The sequence below is a fragment of the Hemibagrus wyckioides genome, linkage group LG08, assembly GCF_019097595.1.
Source record: "Hemibagrus wyckioides isolate EC202008001 linkage group LG08, SWU_Hwy_1.0, whole genome shotgun sequence".
NCBI lineage: Eukaryota > Metazoa > Chordata > Actinopteri > Siluriformes > Bagridae > Hemibagrus > Hemibagrus wyckioides.
In genome coordinates, this window is record NC_080717.1 from 10,038,952 (window position 1) to 10,063,368 (window position 24,417).

General features: G+C 40.2%; 1 protein-coding gene across 2 annotated transcripts in view; it reads right to left on the reverse strand.

The window, feature by feature from the left end:
• Window positions 1–24,417, reverse strand: part of nlgn3a (neuroligin 3a) — a 148,550-nt gene that overhangs the window by 19,327 nt on the left and 104,806 nt on the right. For both annotated transcript variants that reach the window (XM_058397726.1, XM_058397727.1), the window contains one exon: window positions 3,716–4,505. In XM_058397726.1, coding sequence (XP_058253709.1) covers window positions 3,716–4,505 — 790 coding nt within the window. The remainder of the gene's footprint in view (window positions 1–3,715; window positions 4,506–24,417) is intronic.

The window sequence follows — 24,417 nt, forward strand, 5'->3', positions numbered from 1 at the left end:
TACACTCCAAATGCTCCGTATTTAAACGGATATGAAAATACTGGCATAGTGGCTTTATTTATGTTAGCCACATTTTCTGATGGACATGCATTTTATTCTTAGTAGAATCAATATGACAATCATCCTGTACAATTTTAACGTAAAGGAATGTATACGTCGTTATTACAATTCAGTGAAAGCCAGTGTTTGAACTGTGGTAGCATATTTTAGTATTCAATAGGGATGAACGAATAACAATACTGCTATATGGTATAGGTCCAGTACCATGCTTTATCTGCATTTGTGAAAAATGCTCTGATATCCCATGATACTATGTGACATAAGCCTAATGTACATTAGTGTACAAATGATAGCAATCTGTACATATTCATAATTAATGATGGCAATCAAATCAAAGAAGACTGCAATCTGTGCTCTGCAAAATATTAAGAGGAGCTACTACAGCATCTTCGTACAATACAAGCAAATCTTAAATATAAAACTCAGCATGATGACTCCATTTCTAGCAGCAACAGCATTAACCATGACTGCAGCAAACGCTGGCTGGGAAAGTGTCTAAAGGTAAAGTTAGGTGAGTGGAAATAACTCTCAGTAAATATATTTTTTGACAATGAGCCACTATCGATCATCGACAGTGAGAGATTTCTACACAAAAATCAACTGTTATACTGAAGCAATTTTTAAAAATGAATCAAAGCCTGCTCATCTCTATTGCAAACCGATTTAATCCGAGCTGACTATATAAGCTAGCGAATGCACTTGATTTAAAATCAGTGTAATATAAAAGGAGACCAGCAGGAAGTGCATGAGCATGCATGTGTTCAGGATAAAAATAAACAGCTGAATATCGCGTCATTTTGATATCAGTGTCGGTTTTGATGAACACCAAAAATCATGTACACCTACACCTATCATCACATGCATCCCTAGTGTTTTATTCCTCCATCATTAGGTAGTTTCTCACAACCTCCAGCAAACGCCCACATTCACAATGGCCTTATGCAGTCGCAAAAAGATACAAAAATAAGACCAGTGTATGAATAGGTTAGGATTAGTAAACGTGTTGTGTATAAATACCATATAATTTTCAATGGAAAAACTCTAATTGTATCATTGTATTGTGGTTACAGCATAGCTCTCAGATCAATACAGTCTCAGACTGTGTAACAAGCCACTTTGTTAGCTTAGCCTAAGCTAATTAGAATATTGGCGGCGACTCTATCAGTAGCTGAGCTTAACTAAGAGGGTATTGAAAACAGAGAGAGAGAGAGAGACGCAGTTACACAAACCATACATGAGCCTTTTTAAATCGCAGTGGGACTGGCAGGGGGGTCTGCTGAGACACAGCCAGAAGACGAAGGATGTAATTAGCTCCAATCCTGGGAAAGAACAGGTTGGCCTTGTGTAATGGGGTCAGCTGACGTTTGAGTGTGGTCTCCTCTTTGTCTGAGCGCACTGGCATGTTCCAATTCCCCTCATTATGATGCAGCAGCCTCTTGTTATTTTTTTTTTTTTAATTTTACCAACTTTATGTCAAGCTTTACATCATGTGAAAGATCTGGTTTGAGCCACTATAAGACAAGGTAGAAGATGTATATTGCAGTGTTAAGCGAGGGCACTGCTAATTGAATTCTCAGCCAAGCATAATCATTCCAAGTACGCTACATTCCATAAATTAATAAAAAAAAATGACACAAGACTGAAACCGGATGATGGAAAGATTAAAGTTAAGGTGCTAACGATGTGTAAATGAATAGGATAAGTAACAGTGGCGTTGCTGTTTTGACAGTGTAACCTGAATGAGGAAATTCATGTTAACTGATGCATGAGTGGACAGGTTCTCACGCTTTCTGCACATAAGCAGTATCCAGATCATTTCAAGTTGTATGTGCATTCATGTCAATGAGCCTCAGGTTAACAGAAAATAACAAAAACAAAACAAAGGCAGAAGGTAAAATAAAATCCAGACAACAGTGTTCCTCTTCCCATTTACCCTGGCTCAGAACAGCATGGGTAGTGTTTTACTGTAGGCTAAAATTACTAACAAAAAGAAACGAACGGTGCTGTACAATAGTGCTAAAACAGCTGGATGGGAATACAATAGTAACACAACCAGCCCTATAAAAACAGTGGATTTCTAGGAAGTTTTTTTTTTTTTTTTATCATAAAGCTAAAAGCGTGGTTGGAAATAATGCAAAAAAATTAAAATAAATCAAGACTTGGGTTAAAATGCACAATCCCTGCATGGCTGATTCAGTACAGAGAAAATAGCCTACTCCCTATTTCCTATCAATCATGGACATGAATTGAATATGTTTGATTCTGGTATCAAGAATCCATTAGGATAAGTGACTAGCATATGGTAGCTCTATCTGCTACATTTTTCAATCCTGATTTTTCTGTAAAATATGGTACCATCTAGCGTAAATGGGAATTTTCATGCCCCTTTACCATTGCAATGACTCAAGACACATGTAAGCAAAAAGGGGAATTTAGGTTTGGGGAATGATACATGACGCTGACATGCTCTCACACTGGTTTATATAATGGGTCTAATGCATTACACATACTGTATCAGACTTCTAGCAATGGCAGGATCTGGGTCATCTCATTATAAAACAGCTGGCATAGACAGATCTGTTGATCGTATCACATCTTTTGCCTGCTTGGGGGCAAATGCACACTGCACCACTGAGCCCCTGGGCAAGATGTGATGCGGTCTGCAGGGTCGACAAGCAGAACGGGTTAGAGGTCATTATATGTTCTTCACAGAACTGAGATTTGCTTCTCAAATATTTATTCCTCGGCATTGTCTGAGCTCGGCTGCCCTCTAACAATCTACACATAACCCTCTAACCTGAAATAATGTCATGGACTTTCAATTTTTTCCCCTAAAACTTGTGGAAGATTTTTTTTTTTCCTGGACAAGTTTAGTGTGCAGTACACTCCCTTAAAAATATGTTGTTCCTGATGCTACTCTTGTGGCCAGAATCTGAAATTAAAATATGAAATGTGGAGTGCCCTTAAGCTGTGTGCCTTCACCCAGACAGATGTTTGTCTGGAGGCTTTTCAGAGCCTTTTGCAGATTTTTTTTTTTAATAATCCAACTGAAAATCTTATACTCTTTTTTATTTCTCACTTCACCTTTTGTGCATTTTGATCATTCGGAGAAATGTCAGGCAAAGCCATTTTATTATGAACGGCAAAACAGCAAAAAATCTACGCAACCAGAGGCTTGAACGATCAATGGTTTCTCTAGCAATAGTGGCCATCAAATTAGATTTGTTTTGTTAGACCTGATTACAAGGTCTGCTCAGACAAATCCATAATCTTTTGCTGTGGGCAAAACTGAGCTGAAGAAGAGGGAAAAAAATTCAAGTCAGTTGGGGAGCTAGTGATCGACTGCAGAGAGCTGAGCTGATCGATAATGCCATGGGCCAGAATGTCATACGGTTCCCGGATAATTTTCTCTTTTCACCCCTTGTCCCTATCTTGCAGTATATTTTCCTACACATCTCGAGTATATTTTCATACTCAAACACACACACACAGTCAAAGATCAATGTTTTAAGGATTTTCATTGTCTCATTTTCATTGCTGCCCATATTTTCTGACCCTGACCTTAATGATTTATGAATCCAACAACACTAAATTGAACATTTGGCCCTGTATGAATTTATTTTCTTAGAATCATCTACTGAACAGCAGCACTCACCCAGTCTTGGCGAAGTTAGTCCAGTAGGTCATAACCACGGCACTGAGCATAACATCATTCTTAGAGAAGTTGCAGGGGAACAGGTCCGTAGGCCCGATCATGGGGATACCAAAGACATAGGGTACTTCGTCTCCATGTGCCGCATCTGACCAGGCAGGTTTCATCAAACTCTGGCAGTGGTGATAGAAGGCATAGAAATAGGTGGGTGAGCCGTAGCGAGCGTGCAGGTCAGCCGTCACCACCGATGGTTCCACCCACTGATGGTCAGTAAAGAGTGCGACGAGGGTCTTGCGCCGTGTTTCTGGATTATCTCGGTCAGCCCAGTCAGTGTACATAAACTTGATAGTCTCCCTCAGAGTGTCTTTCCCCTCTGGGTAGCCATATAGACTGTCTACAAAGTCAGACACAGAGAAGTCAAAGTCGTTGCCTGAGACGCCGTCTTCAGAGTCCACGACATTTTCCACAAAGCGAAGGCCCTCACCCTGGTTCACGCCCAGCATAATGTCATAATTGAGGAACTCGCCCTGCTCCATGAGAATCTCAGGGTCATCTGGGATCACATCACCATCAATCACTGGCCCGAAGGCCACATGGTAGCGTGCAGGTTGAATGTCCTGCTCTACTAGCTCACGGGCATTCTTCTTCCTCAGGCAGTGCACCATGTCCATGGTATCCAGCACATTACAGCCCACTTTCTCTGCGAGCAGACGCGTATATTTCACAGGCTGGTAGTTGACAGCCCAGCTGGATAGTGCTGAGCCGCTCTGGATGATGGCACGATGGAACAGACCTGAAAAACAATAGGGGATATAAACAAACTTTCGATAAAACTCTGAGCAATCAGTGGCTTTAATAACCATTAAACAGAGATTCTCAGTCTAAATCTAATCCTTGTCCATAAACAGTAGATCAAGATTTTGAAAAACCCATGGACAAATGGCCATGTATACAATTTATATAATAGAGGCAACATTTGCTATGTTCATACATATTACCCAGATTTTCTCAGGTGGAAGGGTCAGTGGGTTCATTTGTGTATATCACACAAAGCTTCTGATGACTGCTCATGATGTCCATCATAGTATTTACACCCGCCCTCTTGCTAAAGCAAAGTAGTATTAGCTCTTTGCGTAGGTACAGAACAGTATGACTTTCCATAGCAAGTAGCGATTCTGATGGAGGGTCAAGTCTCTCTATCACTTGGCTGCTCAGTAGTACTACTAACTGCTCCTCCAACAAAATAGTTCTGCAGCAAACGGAGCCAAAGCTGTCTGCCTACACATGCACTGCTATTGGGCAGCTATAAATACAGAGGGGAATGGGCACATGTGCTTGTATTACTACTGTACAATGGCTCTTGTACACCTCAGAAATGATCAAGAGATATGTGCCTGCACACATTTTGCTGCCCAAAATAGCTTGGGTTTGGATATAAGGTGCACTTTTGCTGCAGCAGTGCACTTTTTTTCAGTTTAGTCTCTTAAAGGATTACTGGCTCAGCCTCCTCAGGGCAATCTCCTACCTGATTGCACAATTGATCTGAAGACCTGCATGCACCACGCTGCCCCAGTGCACACTGACAATGTTTGCCAACCACTTAGGCCTCCTCATTTGCAGCAAGATAACGTTTTACGAGCCAAATCGCGGAGAAAGAAAGGACCAGTGCAAATATTGCTCAGTTTGCACAGTGTACACTTTTAATGAAGTTTTGTTTTGGTACTAAATTCCCTGTGCTGAGGCAGTTGAGAAAAAATAAATCCATACTGAATTTTACAATGCTGCTAACCCTGCTGAAGGACGATACAGGTTGGATCAGAGGCTAAGCATGAGTGTGTGTGTGTGTTTCTGTGCAGGCATAAAGCTATGAGAATACAATAGTGAGAGGAGGGTTGTGGTGCTCTTTGCTTCTTGGAGCAGTTCCATAACTGAAGCTCTGGGCAGGACAAAGGCCAGACCCCAGTGAGCAGAGAAGATGTCAAGGATATCGTCGAGCTCTCTGAAGCTTTAGCACAGTATGTGCAAGATGAAAGATGGTCATCTTGGGGCCAAGAAGTGGCAATATTTGTCCCTGCCCTTGCTCTTCATATACTGACCTAATGTTCCTCTGCTCTTTGTGTTCTGCTGGAAGCCCTGTTCTACATCACAGAAGTGTTAAGCCTTTGATTGCAGTATCTTGCACTAAGCCAAACCTGATACCCTTTACTTGTCTCCAAAAAAAAAAAAAAAATTCACCTTAGGCATTATTTTTTGCCCCTTACATTCATCCTCTGGCCACCTAAACGGCAAGAGGCAGCAAGATCCATTTCTGACACACAGTTTCGCCCGTTGCATACTTGTCCCCTGCGTAACCGTGTCTGTTTCTGCTATGGAGGAGCATCATCACTGCCTCAGTGACTCACTGATTGATTGAAGTAATTATTCCAGGCAAGGGTCACCTCGCCAAAGTACAGCAGATACAAATTACTTGCTGATTGAGAAATTGCCCTGCACATAATGCATTTTGTGCTTTTAATTGTGTGCCCAGCTCTTTATCGATACTAAATTATCCTTAACTTGCGCTTTACATTTACAAACCCCAAGGCTTATTATCCTATAACTAAACTCTTAGAAAAAAGGCTTCTCCATGAGTTTTTTGGAAAGTTCCTAAAGACATACTTTTTATAACAGTCTCTGAGAGAATTCATGGTTTCGTCTGGTCCAGGAAGTTTCTGTCTACTTGTTTATTTTATATATTTTTTTGATCATGGCAACTCAGAGGACTGCAGTGAGACTGACTAAAAATTTTTGTTTTGTGTCTGCAAACAGATGTTCATATTTTTCCATAAGTTTCCATAAACTGGATCAGGGGTTCTCAGAATCAAGGACTTCAAGGACCCAGCAAAATAATAATAAAAAATAAAAAACAAAATAAAAAATCAGACCCCTTGTCAGTACATAGTTTTCTAATAACTAGCAAATACTAGGGACATTGTGTAAATATGTACAGTAATTTGGCTTTTCTAGTTTTTCTATAGTATTTATGATTGTTTTAAACATGGAGCACATTTTTATTAAAATTCCCATCAAATTAGACATTATTCACTGGCATAATAACAGAGTTAGGATTTTCCAACACTAACAAAATTCTAGCAAACTCCTGGGTATCGCCGAACCCTACAGAATGTTCACTGTTAACTTTGTTGAGTAAACCTAAGATGAAGAGTGTTCATTAGTGGTCTTCTATCCAAAATGAAAATTAAACAATGACTAAATTATCATTTACCGTTTTACTCAAAATATATGACAATATATAATGAGATTCCCCTGATGAATAAAAATGAGATGAAACTGTCAGAACTTGTTGACTGGACAAAAGTGAAACTTTGTCCATTTTGTGGAGAGTTAAGTAAAGGAAATAAAGGCATGATGTGTGCTGTACACTAGACCATGTGAAGGAAGGAGCAAGGCAAGAACAGTGCATTAACAGATCAATTCCAGACCTGTATGTTCTTTCACACTGAACCCTAACAGACATTAATGTGCTTTTTAGGTGAATGCATTGTAATAAATGTGGTCACAAGAGTAGCTATTAAACACATAAGATCCAGATTAGCCGTCATAATGAACATTTGGGATTGTTGTTATGTTTGTATTGCATAAACACCAGATAGAGGGGCCTTCGGGCTCTGTCTGACACGGGTGCCGAGCGCATAAACCTACAGGCCTATCCATCAGCGAGTGGCTTTGCTGGCAGATTGAGGTCATGGTGAATTATGACAGGAGCTGGGAGGTAATCACTCATTTGGCCCAGCTAAAATGCTGCTGCATGCCTGGGCTTTGTCGACCTCAACCGCTCGCCTCCTCTTCTCAAGACACCAGTTAACCGGCTGCAAAGCAGATGCTGTGATTGGCTGATGACAGATATTTCACTACAGATACAAACCAGTGACCTTGCACTGAGTGCATCATCACATCACATGTGGGCTGTGCACTGCTACACATCATCAGCTGAGAGTGAACTGCTTATCAACACTCGCTTATAATTAATCACCTGCTCTTAAAGCAACAGGATGCCAAAATGCTCTCTTTCTTCATTTTGGCAATCAGTAGGTGTGAAAAATTATAATGTCTTCTGGACCTTTAGTGTGTTTAGGGTGTACCCATTTTGTGTACTCTTTTATTATGTAGTACTTAATTATGTACCTCAAATCATTATGAAGGTAAACTATATTCACATTAGCATGAAATAGCCAGACTCTAAAGGAACAAAAGATGTACCCTTGAAATTACCACCCCACTGACATGGAAAGTTATAGTTTAGTACCCTTTTTTTCTATGGTCGACAGAGTTGACAGCAAACCCCTCGTCTCTGAGAAGCGTCAGGAGCTCCTGTCTACATAAGCTTCTCTCCAGTGTCCACTGGCTGCTTCACACACTAGCACATGTACACTCTTGCTACTCATTATGGCACTTTAACCTCCCAGCACTCTGGGCTCATTCCTCTGAGCCATCTCTCCAGGGTGGATGTGAAATCCCTCAGGTCTCTCTGGCTGCCATGGAGGACTGGGATCCCACAGCGGTACCGTCTCTTGTTCAGCCCAACGTGTCATTACCATCACGCTATTCCTGCTCATGCAATCCAGATTCTCCTCGTAGCCCTGTTTTACACTGCAAGGCTTTGGCAATGGTGATGTCATTGTAAAAATGGCTCCTGCATATGCAACAGCTCCGCTTCCTTTTGTTTAAGAGGCCAAGCGAGGAAGCAGTGGGGATGTAGACCATCCAACCATGACGAATATGTCTCTGTCTTGGCTCCTACCTTTGACTCAGTATCCTGTCTCCATAGTTACGGTTAATATGGCAAAAACTCATGCTAGGTGCAGTCAGGCAGCTACCTGCTGCAGTGTTATGTTCATTTTTTTCTGAGACAGCAGCACAGAGGCTCCTATTATGCAGCAAATTGTCTCCAGGGCCAGGCATGATTTCTGGAATGCCACAAATGTCCTACCTATAGATTAGGCTGTAGAATAGCTGTAAATCGATTCTTTTGCAATCATAAAGGGCAAACAGTGTACACCCCCACATTCCTGTCCTCCAGCAACAGCAATCCCATGAGTTATAATAGAATATTACACACTAGTCTTCCCCTCAGCCTGTGAAATGAGCTAGGGGATTATAATGCCTGGTGCTGTTTTACCACATTAGTGAACCGGATCATAAACAATAGAATATGACATGAGATGCCATCAGCCAGGTCGCTACACTGCAGAATCACACCTCTGTGTACATTTTACCCACTAGTCTGTACTGCATCTTTGCAATTAAGCAAAATAGTCATTTAACTTGCTTACTGCTCTTATTTACAATTATTTTAATGAGAAAAATCTCAGCAGAAACACTTCCCGGCTCCCTTATAAGGAACATCTGTAAACCTGCTCATTCATCAGCGAATCACGTGTCATATACAGCAGCACAATGCAAAAGAAATCATGCAGAAACAGATCAGGAGCTTCAATTAATGTTCACATCACACAGCAGAATGGGAAAAAGTGTGATCTCAGTGACTTTGACCCTGGCATGGTTGTTGGTGCCAGATGGGCTGCTTTCAGCATTTCAGAAACTGTGGATCTCCTGGGATTTTCACACACAACAGTCTCTTGAGTTTACACAGGATGGTGCGAAAAACAAACAAACAAAAACAAAATTTAATAAATAAATAAAAACCATCCAGTAAGTGACAGTTCTGCGGGCAGAAATGCCTTGTTGATCGTTTCAGGATGACAGGACGACTATGGGAAATTAAACAAAAGCTCTTTACAACTGTGCTGAGCAGAAAATCATCTCAGAAACCACAACTCATCAAACCTCGAATCAGACGGACTACAATAACAGAAGACCACATGGGGTTCTACTTCTGTCAGCCAAGAACAAGAATCTAAGGCTACAGTTGGCACAGGCTCACACACACTGGACAGCTGATCGGCTGTTTTTCTCTGTTTTTTACTGATGATAGACTGATTAGATGTACAGCTGTCTCTAAGTGGCTGGTCTTTCTCATGTGCACTCACACTTCAGGGACTGAAAAAAAACACAGAGAACAGAAATATTGGTTTTCTTGAAGCGGATAGTGAGATGACCGAAGATATATATATATATATATATATATATATATATATATATATATATATATATATATATCTTAAAAACTGTTTGCCATGGTAACACAAAGTTCTTTCCCAAAGGCAGCAAGTTGTAGCAAATAACATATGAGCATCTGGTGGCACAGCAGGTAGTGTTAGTAACTCTCAGCTCCTGAGCCCAGGGTTCAGTTCTGAACTCTACTTCATATCACTATGGAGTTTTGCATGTTCCTGCTCTTATTCTAAAGGTAAATAATCCACTAGAACTCCATCTCTTACCTGACTCAAAACTTGGTTGAAGAGGAGCAGCAGCCAGGAGGTCAGAAGAAAGAGTGAGAGATCAAGGGAAATTGCACGAATAAAGCTTTATTCACCAAGCATGGAGGATGGATGGCTGAGAATGATCCAATCGACAGCATCTGGGCTGCTGGATCGATGCATCTCTCAGACGGGACAAGCACAATATCTTCCGCTAATCACGGCATGACACTCCGCACACAGTCTAAAGTGCTCATCAGCCACATGACCTCCGCTCTGCCCACACTTCTGTACTCTACTAATCTTCCAACATGCCTCCAGTTCAATCACTACTCTTTCCAATCCAAGTCAATCTCAAAGCTCCCTCCATCACGTCTGCTTCTTTTTAACACGCTGGCCTCCTATTCTCACAAGATGCTCTGGATAATTTGCCACTCCCTTCATCCTTTCCTAAACCTTACTACTACTACACCAATTATTACTACTACTGCTAATGATTAATTATACATCGATACATATTTTTTTCCAGACCAAGTATAAGTATATGTTGTTTGGAACTAATTAATACAGATTCCGATAATGATACTGAATAAAGTAATTGATGATGATGACGATTATTTATATATAGTGCTTTTCATTCTTAGATTAGATAATCAAAACAATGCATTCACGATAAAGAACCAACATAAATCACTAAGCTGAAAAATTCAAATCTGACACTGGCAACTTGACAATGGTTTCCCCATAGAGTATATTTTTGATAAACACAAAAAATAATGTGCCTCTTCAATGTATTCATCCAGTGACATTATAAATGTACAATAATTGAAATGATACAATACTGACAAAGTTTGCATCATCTATTCAGACTCTATGATGAAACAAAACCTGTGCGTTAGAATGTAACAAAATTAAACATGGCTAATTAAACATTAGCCCTCTAGCCAACAAGAGCTAATGTGTGCAGCTGGTTTGCCAGGTCTCAGCAAAATTTCCACAGCAACTCCATCTCAAAAACTATGATAGTGCTTGCAAGTAGGAACAATACTATATGCCAGATCATTACAGCCCTATGACTTAGCTAGACCTCAATGATTAATCATTAAAAGTCTCAACTCTATCTCTAGGCCAGTTTAAACATGTACGTTTTAATCTGGATTCCTTATGATATATAAAAAATATCTTCCACCAGTTGAGCTGTGAACGATCCTCGCAACTAACAATAGGCAAAGCTCAGCTGAGTGCAGTGCTTGGGAAGGGCTATACCGCTTCAGGACATCGTTCTTGTGATGGCTTTGATGCCTTCCTTTCACTCTATTCCTTTCTCTCTCTCTCTCCTTCTATTTGGACAAGTTTACCCTCTCTGCATTGCCAGACCTACATACAGAAGGCTTGGAGAAACCCATTTTCTTTTCAGCCATAGTGCAAGCAAACATCCCGTTTGCTCCCATTTTCGCTCAGTGCACTGTAAAAAAAATAGAAAAAAAAACAAACACACTGACAGTCATGCATCACCCAACACATCCGACAAGACGCCAGTGAGCTGTAACCCGTGCTGATTCAGAGACCAGAGGAATAATGAGTTATTATTGTGTTATCGCTGTTTATCTCAGTGCCATGTCTGCATAAGCCTCTCCACTAATCTCATTAGATTCAACACCCGTTAAAGTGTTTTTCTGATTCCTCGTCCATGCACTTTGCAGCCAAATGGGTTCACTCCAGTGCGTCAAGTATAAACGATTCCCTCCATTTACATGCCATTCACAACAAGGATATTTTGAAAAACACTGCCACCGACAACAAAATAACAACCTCCCACTGAGCAAGGCTGACTGTAGCCAAGGGTACTCTATTTTTGGAATCACAGAGCCCACCATGGGAAGCTCAGTCAGAGAGAAAGAGGTAATTTGGTCTACTCTAAAGAGCATGAAGAGCATAATATTTGTAATCAAATTTAGGTTAAGGAGGATTTATAGTCCTAGACAAATACGTGCAATTTGACCATAAAATGCGAAGGGAGAGATCACTTCAGTTCCTGGCTCCTCTTTGACTCTGACAGCCAGCCTGGATGGCCGAGATACAATTTCAGCTGCCAGGAGTTTGTGTGGACAAGGCGGGTAAATTTGTGAGAAAAATCAGTAGAAGCAACCCTTAGGGGGTCTTCAAACCTAACCTAACGTCCAACACTGACCATGGAGCTCCAGCACGCTGAGAGCAAGATTTAGATAGAAAAAGAGAGGGGGGGAGAGAGAGAGAGAGAGAGGGAGAAAGAGAAAAGAGTACACTCCTCCCAATTTTCAATGACATCACAGCAGTGAGATCTGAGGCAGAAGAGGGCTTGCCTAGCTTAAAAACAACTGAGCACTATGGTTTTAACAATTCTGCTACTAAGCATGTAAAGATTTCTATCTCATTAGGTTTTAGAGATACAGCCTTGGCAGTGTAAAAGTCTCAAAAATCAAGTGCACACACACACACACACAGATTAAAACACATCTTAAGGCAGACCAACTCCTACTCTTCCACAATGAGAGGCAGAAAAACACCTTAAGGCCATTTCTAAGATATTCTCTCTTTCTCTCTCTCTCTCTCTCTCTCTCTCTCTCTCTTTCCTTTTTTTCCCACACACTCTCCTCATTAAGCACAAAATACAGCTCATGCTGTCTGTACAGCACTTATCTTATGCTCTTTCACAGCTTCAAATAGTGGTGCCAAAATGCATTAAAACAGCAAAGCGAGGGAATGAGCAGAAAAGAAATAACAGCTGATGGTTAAAATAACTTCTGGAACATCGCATGAAATCTGTCAACCACCTTTTTTTTTTTTTTTTAACCTCCAGTCTAAGTCTTGCCGATTTTGGGAACAGAGCATCAATATTGACTTAATGTCCATGTTTGAGCAAGCATTAACAGGTAAATGTTTGACTATGCGAAGGCAGACGTCTCTGTTCATGCGTCCTGTGACAGCCGTGTCGGTCTGGGACATGCATGGATCTGTCTGAGGCCAGTTCCAAGACCCTGGCTAGTGCGATAACAGGCCCCGCAGTAGAACAACACATATGCTTGTGCTAATTCAAACAGACACGCTGCGTAAACAGAGGCCTAAAATAGTACCCTACTGCCTTTGCTCATTTGAACGCAGTAAAGACTGAAACGGAACCATGAAGGCAGAAATGTATTCCTACTGCATCAAGACATAATCATGTTCTTTAAAGCAGCTGCGCTCCTTTGTGGGAGAGTGTGATGATGATGGTGATGAGTGTGTGTGAGTGGGTGTAAGTAAGACAAGCTGTCAGATGGCAGACGTTAACGCTCTATACCTCCACTGTGACAGATCATGCTTCCTCTTGGCTAGTCAGTCAGTCAGTCAGTCAGCGTGTGGTACTGTACTGCACACGCTGTAAATTCTGTTTGATAATTTCAATTTAGTTTTAGTCTTTTGTGAACAAAGAAGTGTTTTAGTTTTGTTATTTTGTGATATTCGTATTGGTATTGTATTATTAGTATTAAGCTAGAGTTTGTTTATGGAAATCTACAGCTATTCTAGGAAACTAAGCTGGCAGTGTGGGTCGGAGTTGCTCAGTGGTTAAGGCTCTGGGCTACCAATCAGGTCAGGAGTTTGAATCTCAGCATCTCCAAGCTGCCACTGTTGGGCTCCTGAGAATGGCCTTTAAAACCCTTTCAGCTCCAGGGAAATATATCATAGCTGACTGACCCCGGCTTCCCCACCCCCCCAAAAAATATCCTCAAATGCTTAATTGTATATCACATTTTAACAATTTCTCTTATATAAGTGTCCACTCGACTAGTTCTGATACTCTGCTCTCATTTTCCTTTGTTCATTTGTCATTTGGCATATTTCAGAGTAGGAGTGTTAATTATTCTTTAGTTAACATTAAGTCAGTGCCAGTAAAAAATGTCTACAAACATTTGTCATCCTAACGTTCGTCAAAAAAATGAACACTGCGGCACTGAGTACAAAAGGCAGTCAGACCGTGACTTGAGTGGGTCCGATACGTCATATCAATATCCTAATTACAGTCAATCCAGTTCCGAGCCGTAATCCCCTCACCTCCGTAATTATAACACAACTATTATTTACTCGGCATCATAATTGCAGCCAACATGCCATAAAAATCTTGTCATGTCAGCCAGGATTGGGAAGAAAATTGTATGTTTGTGAACTGAGCTACATGCTGTGTGAATGGAAAGCAATAGTGGGTCTAATTCTACAAAATTCCACGGATGGATTAACATATATCGAATGTAGAGGACTAGTAATGTTATACAGAAATTTCTGTATTAAACCTTCCTTACAGCATTATAAAAAACCATCACAGGCTAAGGTAACACAATGCTTTGATGCTTAGTGTGATATTTCACCCTGTTCCACACTTACAGTGGTGTTCACATCTTGATGAGTCATGATACTTCAGCAAAGTCAGTTTGTTGCCACACAATGCTTTTTTCATTGCTCAGAACAAGCTACTGAGAACCGTTCTAATTATTCAGTACATTTTTAAAAGCAGAGCTGAGTAAGTGGAGACGACGCAGTGTTCTGTGATGTTAGAACGCTAAGCATTAATCACTGCTACTTTGAAACATCATGCTGTTGTATCTGGTGTACGATTTCATATGCGGACCCTTCACAAGCAAAGCCATATGCAGTCTCCTCATACGGCATATGGTGCCACGGTTAAACCTGAACAGGCCTCACAGAAACACTGACCCCCTGACTACAAGCGCAGGAGTCCAGTGGCCAATGGAAACTTGGCCTCCGTTACAAAGAGGCTACAACAATCTGGTCGTGGAAAGATAATGGGCTGAACACCTTAAAGGAATAGTTAATAATAGAGTATAGTTTGTATTAGAGATATAAGTGAGAATGACTGCATTATTCAGAATAAACACATCTATAGCTAAATCAGAGGCATGCTGTTTTTTTTTTTTCCTGGCTGAGGTTAGAGGTCAGGATCCTGTGGACAACAAAAAACAAAAAAAAAAACACTGCATGAACAAAAGGTTTTAACCTTCATGCGTGTGTGAAGAGACACAAAGCTCAAATAGAACCACATTCATGATAATGGCAGTCATTAGTTACTTCCTGCACAGGGACATGCTGGTTTCAAATAGGATAACAGTTTGTTTATATTTGGGGAAATAGATAGAGCCGATTGAATTCATTAGAAACTATGCACAAGTACAAACTAAAACAATATCTCTCAGAGTCAGAATTCACACCAGGCTAACAGCACTTCTCTAACTCTGGTAGTCTTTCTGAGGCCAGAGAGTGATAGGGTTCATATTTATTATTAAAAAAAAACAAAAAAACCCAGCTATGGCCACTTTGGGTTTAAACCCGAATACAGATGGTGATGTGAATGGCACTAAACAGATACAGACAGAGATACAGTTAAAGGTTACACTGGGTTACACCACTGGTGTGAATATTATAGAACACACTTTGTTTTGCCAGGAAACAGCCATTAGAGATTACTCTACTCTACTAAAATCGAAAGTATCTCTGCAATGTTTTGCTTTACAGACAGATATTGATGTATAATGCAGAATTGTGGAGTCTTGCTTTATCATTTATCAGAATTTTCTTGAAGTATGGTCAAACCTAGCTGGCTTTTGAGGATAGAGAGACAAATGGGAAGGCTGCACGCTTCTAAAATCCAGTTTAGCCTCCCTGAAGTGATGATGTGTCAATCTCTGACATTTTCCGGCACCTTAGGCAGTGAGCTTGTGCCAGATTTCAACTCCTTCTGATTAAATCAGCCACGGCATGTGAGGGGGTGAGGGGCTCAAATCTCAGACTCTAATTAACCTGCTTCTGTCCACAGTCACTGCAACCAGGCTACCAAGTTAACCCCCAAACTGCCAAGAAGTAAATGCACAGTAACTGAAAGTCGAATAGTTCTGTAATATTCAGGGGCAACAAAACCTAGAGGAAATGGGCAGTTTAAGCAATATTTTGTCCGACATCATGTCACATGTTAATTCCTAGGGTTAATATGCTTTGGACAATCAGTGGAGTTAATTACTTAGTGCAACACAAGGGCATTATCTGTGTCTGTTCCTGCTCAGTGCCTGTTTTCTCGGTACATTTCAACTTACTAATGTCCCGGTCACACAAATAAAGTTTAAGGGGATTAAGAGACATTTTCTATAACTTTAAGGCATTAGTAATTAAAAAAATAACACTACTCAGGAACAAAAATTGTGTTACAGTGTTATCTGTGTCTGTATTCATAATTAATATGCGAAGTAAGCATTGTATAAGCGTTTTATTTATTTATTTAGGAAACCTACTACTATGCCACTTGTAACATTGGGAAAAAATCCTCAGGAGGTGGAAAAGTCAGCACTGTCAGTAAATTTTAGTTCTGACCTCACCTAGTGACCTTTTTTTTATTTACTCCTATATTAAATATCAACATCTTTCTTCTAACACAACATATTTTGGTGTGTCCCAGGGAATTCCAGTCCATAATACACACCTCCAGTCTCAACCAGAAGATCCTGTGAACCATCAAGCTTTCTTCATGAAAAAAAAGCCTCAATTGTGTATCTTTATTTGTATCTGTTTGGAATTTATTATCTGTTCAATCTGAAAAAAGCTTTGACATTTGGATACTTCCCTTTTTCTGAGGGAACATGACATGCCTGATAATGGGAGTCAAATCTGTGCAGGAATAGTCACCATGACAAACTGACATAGCAGTAAAGATCCACTCATCTGCAGGCAAGGAAAGAACACTGCTCGGGTCGCACTAGGGGTTTGGGCCGACATGCTGCTGACAGCCGAGGCAGACCTGTGAGAGGAGAAATCTAAAGATACAAAGTGGATGCTGGAAAATAAAATGCCCACAGCTTCAGAAATGAGGATGTTAAAAATGAAAATGTAAGACCTAAGTCTGATAATGTGGAAGTTCACAAAACAGAAACCTACAGAACACAAGGAATACTTAAGGAGTAATGGACAACTGATATATAAACAATTAATCTTCCTGATAAAACTCTTCACATGATGTTTTATTAATCCACATGGTTGCACAGTTGTGTTTCTCTCGACACATCAAGCCACTATAACTGGATATGAGAGAGATGAGCAACCACAAATAATGACATGGGTTTAATTAAGTATATATGTCCTCATTGGTTCGTTAGGTCTGAATGGTGATACTGTGACCTTTACTGTCTCAGTACAAAACTATCCATTTTGTACACGTTACTTTTTAATTAAAATATCTTGCTTAAAACGTTTGTAGTATTTCATAGAGAATGGTTAATAAAAATCCTTATTGCCCTAAGAAACTTAAGAAACAATTCGTTTTTTCCTTAAGAAAAACAAAAAAGGGGCAAGTATTTTTTGCATCACTGTGTATAGATTTTTGCCCTTAACAGAAATCTTTTGCTAATATCCATACCAGATAATAAAACAATGCACAATTTTTTGTTTTAAATCGCATTCAGTGCCAGGAGGATGGTTCAGTCTCGCCAAGCCGTCTCGTCAAGAGACACAAGATCTGCTTTTTAACTTATAAAGTGAATGGATCTTAGTGAGCTATAATCTGACAGTCAGTGTCTGTCCATCTACACCAGTGGGTAAGCATTTGGCAGAACCACAGTGACAGGGCAACATATTATATTATCTTCCATGTTTTCAAGATCTGTCATCTCCAGGTATTCATAGTAAACACAATTTTGATGAACCGACTCTATAAATTACTGCTGATGGACTGTAATTTGGTTCTCAATCAGAGAGTTAATCAGGACCAGACTGACACGGTGATGGACATTTAATGAATATTCATTGCTCTGGTTTTGCTGTATGTATTTGTGGGTTTTAAGTCAGGCAGAAAATCCATGTTGACAGTTTTGATGCCTTTGGATATTGTGTCATATTTCGAGTGTAATTCAGTGCCATGACTACGCCACGAGGCAAAAGCCGGGGCAAAATGCCACTCAGATTACTCAGAAACTCATTCCTGATTGCGGTGCTTAGACTCTTTTTGCGTGTCGAATCTTAGCAGCAAAATGCAAAGAAGCACATTATCTTAAAGGTTTCAATAACATTGTGAATTCAGTGTGAACAATGGCTGCAGTTATTAAAGCCTGGTGCTGGAGTCTGCCGTGCCGAGACGCTGGAGCTTGGCTTCAGAGAGGGAAGTGGGAGTAGGTTTTTTATTCGGCAGTGAGTCCCATCCGCTCTGAGGGGAGGATGAAAGACATTCAATAGTTGCCTTTCTGCCTCACTGATCACACAGGAGATTATCAGTCTCACATATACATTTGCAACCGGAAGGCAGGAGGATAGCATAAGAAAATAGTGGTGGTGGGATGGGACCCATAAATGATTACAGCTCAGAAAGAGCTGGGAGATTTTGTTTGCTTTCCTTTCCTTTCCTCTCCTTTCCCCTGATAGCATGCATTTTGGCTCTTTATTTTTTATTTTTGCTTTTCATACCTCCTGTCCTCTCTGTCTTTATAGCAGCCACTGGGCACACATCTGTAGCAGTATAGATTTCCCAAGAGTCTGCATTCAAACGGGGTGGACAGCGTGAACAGCTGAGCTGCTCAGCTCAAGGGAACACACGCTCATGCCAGGCTAGACCGAATGCCCTTGCAGACAGACAGAGCGAGAGAGAGGTGGGAAGAGCAAGAGATTGATGGGGAGATTCATCATGCTTAACACCTCTGGGGCTAGACTAGATAAAGGTATGGGCAGGTGAGCTTTCTATGTGATTATCCGCCCATCCAGTGCTCCTATTATTATGACAGGGCATGAAAACAACACCCAGCTCCCACCTGGCTTTAACAATTATCCACCTAAACCCCAGCAGTGGCCGCTTGATTCCCAATGAAGCTGACGGCTGAGCACACCAGGTAATAAGGCTAATTGCCTTTCAGTGAGCTCTTTGACCTCTTGATATTTCAGCCTAAAAGATTTTTTTTTAGCCTTGCTAACAAACAGCCACATATGCTGTTGATCCCGCAGTGTTGCGATTGCACATCCCGAGCTCCCTCTTTGGTATGCCCCATTTGGTCAGTTTGCATCTGAGTTTTATCAGTTGTGACACTGAGAAATTGACTTTGCTCTGGCTCTCATCAAATTGCGGTGCGATTGTGGCAATGCTCGAGCGACTCCACTCACCGTGCGCCTGAAGTAAGCTGTGAAAAAAAAGAAAAAAGCTCTGACCTTGCTGCCGAGGAGTCATGGAGGGAGCAAGTGTTGTTTCTGGTCAGAGCCTATTATCTTTAGATCGGAGCTACTGTGCGTCTTGGTACCTAACAGGAGTGAATCGTTGCTGACACAGACACAGCTAAGCTGACAAAACTCTCTGCGGAGGGGTAGAAGCCAACCCATTCACTTCCAACTGGGGTCGAGTTGGGTTTATTTCAGTGGTCTTTGAGCAAAATCATAGTTAGGCGCTCTTGTCATGATAGACACCAGTGGGAGAATTTTGCCATGCACTTGCACTGTTCTCCATCAAGAAGCAGCCTCCTAATGAGGATTCTATTAACAGACATGGGACCATGCCGGCAATAAGGCAGACGGAGAGGGCTGGGTAACGACGCTAGCAGTTAGCAAACAGATGTTCCTTCTGCAGAGAAGCTGGTTGTGGCTAATGAAGCCTTTACCGATTCAGAGGAGTCCTGGAACGCTCAGGGGAGCGCCTACGTGTGTCTATCTGACTGAGACAGCTAGCTCTTCTGCTCAGTGTGAATCTGATAAACAAATGTATGAAAAAAATTGTCCATATCTAATGGCCTGCTGCTCTCTGTAGGAAGGTTCCTGGCTCTTTCACTCCAGACACCAGCTGTAGCTGCACATACAGATACAAGGCCAAGCTGCATTTGAGCATTAATTACTCACAGTGGCATGTAATGAGATGGGGCTGTCCACAGATATTTTGGGGAACAGGGGTTCAGAAAAAGGACACATTTTACCCTGTGCAACAATCATGACACTACTCAAACACATTACTCCTTCAATGAAGTAGTGTTCCAAAAAATCTTATTTCTCTGAACCGAATGCATCACATTGGATGATGAGAAAAAATATAAGAATAAGAAAGAAATTCCTCTAGATACAATGCAATGGCATTCAGACAACTAATAAGTGCTGGTGCGTCTAAATTTGCTAGGTGCTCATGTTATAGCAAGACATTTTGAGTGAGACTGTGTCTTGTTTGTTAATGTTTCCTTAGGGAGAAAATAATTTCCCAACTGGTACAATGAAGTTTCTAACTAACTATATAAGTACACGCCGTCTCTTGGTGTAGCATATGGATCTGTTCATTTTCAGCAGATTGTATTACTTTGAATTCAAAATCCATTTAAACGTACATCACATACACTCCTAAAATAGGAGACGTTTTCTAGACGTTTGGTATTAATTATACATTATTTGCTTTCTGAAGGGGTTGTACATGGAGGCCTCTGAGGTATGGAAAAGCTTCATTTCTACAACAGCTAAGAGCTTTTTAGTATATTTATATTTATTATACTTAACATTAACATATATTTATTATACTTAACTTTTTTTCTTCAAATGTAGCCTTTAACATTCATTATTCTTACCTAAATTCCAAAGCTAAAAAAAAACTGTCACAAACCATTTGGTTCATTATACACGTTGATAAGATTCAGCATAAGCAGCTTGTTTCAATCTGAACAGCTTGCTTAGTAAGTCACCTGAATTCGGGGTTTTTCAAAAAAAAAAAAAATGTTCTGTGTCATTTTGTATGTGATACTGAATATCTAAAAAATAAAGATAGAGAGGAAATGAAATCGCACCGTAGGCAATAGCAAATATATCACTCCTATATGTGGGCCTTCTCCAAACAGCAGCCACAAAGTTGTATAAAAGGAAGTAAACAGTTATGTGAAAATGTGTTTGTATGCTGTAGTATTCACATTTCCCTTCACTGGCAGAAAGAGTCCCATATCTGCTCCAGCCTGACAATGCCCCTCTGCACAAAGCGAGCTCTATGAAGATGTGATGTGCCAAGGCTGGAGTGAAAGACCTCGAGTGTACTACACAACACCTGACCTTGACCCACTGAACAATTTTGAGATAATCTGAAATGCCAACTAAGTCCTAGGCTTTCTCGCCCAACATCAGTGCCAGATCTCACTAATGCTCTTGTAGTTGAATGAGCAAATCCCCAAAGCTATGATCCAAAATCTACTGGAAAGCCTTCCAAGAAGAGTGGAGGTTAGCAAAGGGGGAATAAATCTACAACGGGGTGTTCAACAAGCACATCCGGGTGTGATGTTCAGGTGTCCACAAATTTTTGGTTTAGTAATAAATATATTCACCTTTGTCAAAGAAATTTTTCTGCACACCACTTCCAACCAATGGGATGCTCTGGATAGACTGTTACTAGAAAGAACGTGAATGACTATACCATGTATTACTTCAATTCAGCCGTTGCATAGGAGCCTGCATGTGCAAGAAGTTGCACAAAGAAGGTAAACTAACTATTACAGATATTTTTAAGCCAATTATCACATCCAGCAGCTCGTACGCAAGCACTGCAAAAAATGACATCTTAGGATGTTATAATATCTCAAATACAGTCTAGTATTTTATATTAAAAGATTGCTAGAAAGCAGATTTCAGATTACTGAACCTATTTTAGACATATATTACTTTTTTTAAGCATTACATTTTCGTGTACGATTGGCAGATTATTTTTCTTATTCTTCAAGCATCAATTTTTTGAAAAGAAGCAAAATGATCTGTCAGTAGTATAAGAAAATATAAGTGGTAGCTCAGTGGGCCACTCAGAGGGAAGTGATAGCTCAGTAGTTACGATGCTGGGCTACTGATTGGAAGGTTGTGTGTTTAAATCCCATCACTGACAAGCTGCTGCTCCCGGGCCCTTGAGCAAAGCCCTTACCCTCAAGTGCTCAGTTGTATAAATGAGTTGTAAGTCGCTCTGTGTAAGGACATCTGCCAAATGCTGTAAATGCAATATAAAGCTCAAAAATGGTAAAATATGCCTAGAAATAGCTTTAAACATCTTATAGGAAGAAATAGTAGATAAATTTGACTACATTCAAGATAATATCACTTGCCGTCAAGTCAAGGCTGAGCCAAAGAAAAAAAGCCTTAAAAAAGCTAAAAAGAACCTTAACTGCTTCTAGTCAACTGCTACAAGGTAATAGCCAGTGAAGCACCAAAGCAATCGCATTATGGAAACGGTAACTGGATGAGAAGTACAGACATTTTAGGTTGTTAAAGGTTAAAGAAGAACGTGTGAAGCTTTGGCAGTGGAATATTACATTGCCATTGCTTTCAGCTGTTATTATTCCCACATGAGGACTGCCCCCCCCACATCATTACATTAATAGCCTGAGCCAAAGAGAAATTAGCTGTTAATCTGAATAGAATGCATCTGTTTTTATTACATGTCTCTCTTTTTTTTTTTTAATTAAAACCCACTTGCTGCGTGAGTACATGATCTGTTCATGACTTGTTCAGATATATGGAAGAAAGCCTCTATTTTCCAGGTGAGTAATATGTGAATTTTTCATGATGGACGATGATGTTTTTAACATGTGACAGGTGTTTACTAACCGTTACAGCATCTGTCACCGCTCTCGTGAGCAGAAATCTGACAGCAACGAGTCAATGTCGAAAATCATATGGTCCAAACATGTGGTCCTGTTGTTTTTGTTTAATTGGAAGGTTTTTCTCTTCATATTTGATGAGGCATGTTAATAGCAACATTTTGATGAATTATTTTCCTTAATTGATAAAAAAAAAAAAAAAGAAAAAGAAAAAAACAAATAAATAAAAGATCTTGTGGCGCTACATGTTTTCTTTGGCTATGTGTTAGAGAAGACTTCTTTAATATTCCTGAAGAAACAGAATTACTCAAAAACATTTGCAGGCTTTTATACAATATACATAGAATATTTAATATCTGACTTTCAAAAACACTTGCAACAACAACCCCAGGAAGGTTTCTGCCATTTCTTCCATTTTGGTTTCTGACAAATTAAACAATATAAAAAGACGTCTCCTGGAGTTTAGCTGCTCTAGAACAACTCGTATATTGTATTACTGATTCTGATCACTCAGCTGTTCTGAAATAATCCATATTTGCAACAAGGATATGTTCTGGAACAAGGTTGTTTTGGAACATATGTATTCCATATATACTCTGCTTTGTATATTCATATATTTAGCCTAGTTCTGGAGCAATCCATATATTTCACCTGCAATTGTTCTAGAACAATCCGTATATTTCATTGCTCTAGATATTTAATTGTTAAACTTGATATCTTTTCCCAAGCTAAAAATCTTCTGCAACACTGCACACTTGGGGGCTTAAGATTTACGCTTTTGTCAAGCAGGCATTGCACTGGTTTTTTGTTCTTTTGTATGTATAGTTTTTGCTACTCAGCATGTTTATGGAAGTTTCCTCCGTTTGGGATTTACTCGAGCACTAACAGCCCTCTCTGCAATGAACACAGCATTCATTTTGCAGAATGCTGGTGTGCAACAAAAGCAAACGCCCTGTTTTGTGCTTTATAGCAGCCATGTTCCTCAGGTTTTAATAGTCCAGATGGTATACCCTCCACAGGTCGCAACACATCAGAGCTGCTCCACATGACACGATTTAGTCTACCGTGTGCACCACAGAAACCCACAGCTCAAGAAATTGGCTTGGGTTTTTTTTTTTTTTTTACATTTTTTATTTTTTATTTTTTTGGGAGGGAAAAAAACACCCATTTTTTTCTGTCCTGACTCAAATTATTTTCATTAGGCTGAGATGATGTCGCAAAACGGAGGGGTCTTTGTTTTTCCATGAATATTTGTTAATCATAAGCAATGACCAATAATGAGAAAGAAATATCATCCCTTATCTGTGAGGGAGCTGAAGAGCACTTGAGTGAAAATAGCATGAGAAGAGAACTGCTCAGGTAATTTTAATGGCAATGGTGAATGGGGAAAAAGAAAGGAAGAGAAAAGCAAGAGCGAGAGAGAGAGAAGAGCTTGCATCCACGAGAGAGAGAGAGAGAGAGAGAGAGAGAGAGAGGGAAAGAGAGATAGATAGAGAGAAGGAGAGAAACAACAGCTCGTTCAGTGTGAATTTAAAAGTGGAGCAGAGTGCCAAAGCCCACGTCTCTAGGTGCAGCTCTACAATGTGAGAACACACTGTGATTCAGGCTGATGATTTGGTTGATGGGTGTAGTTTTTTCTGTATGGAAGAAAACAGGGCTGAGACCAATGGGAAAGAGAGCAGGTCATGATGGTTTGCAGCTCTTACTAGGGGAAAAAAAAAGAAAGAATATTCAACAT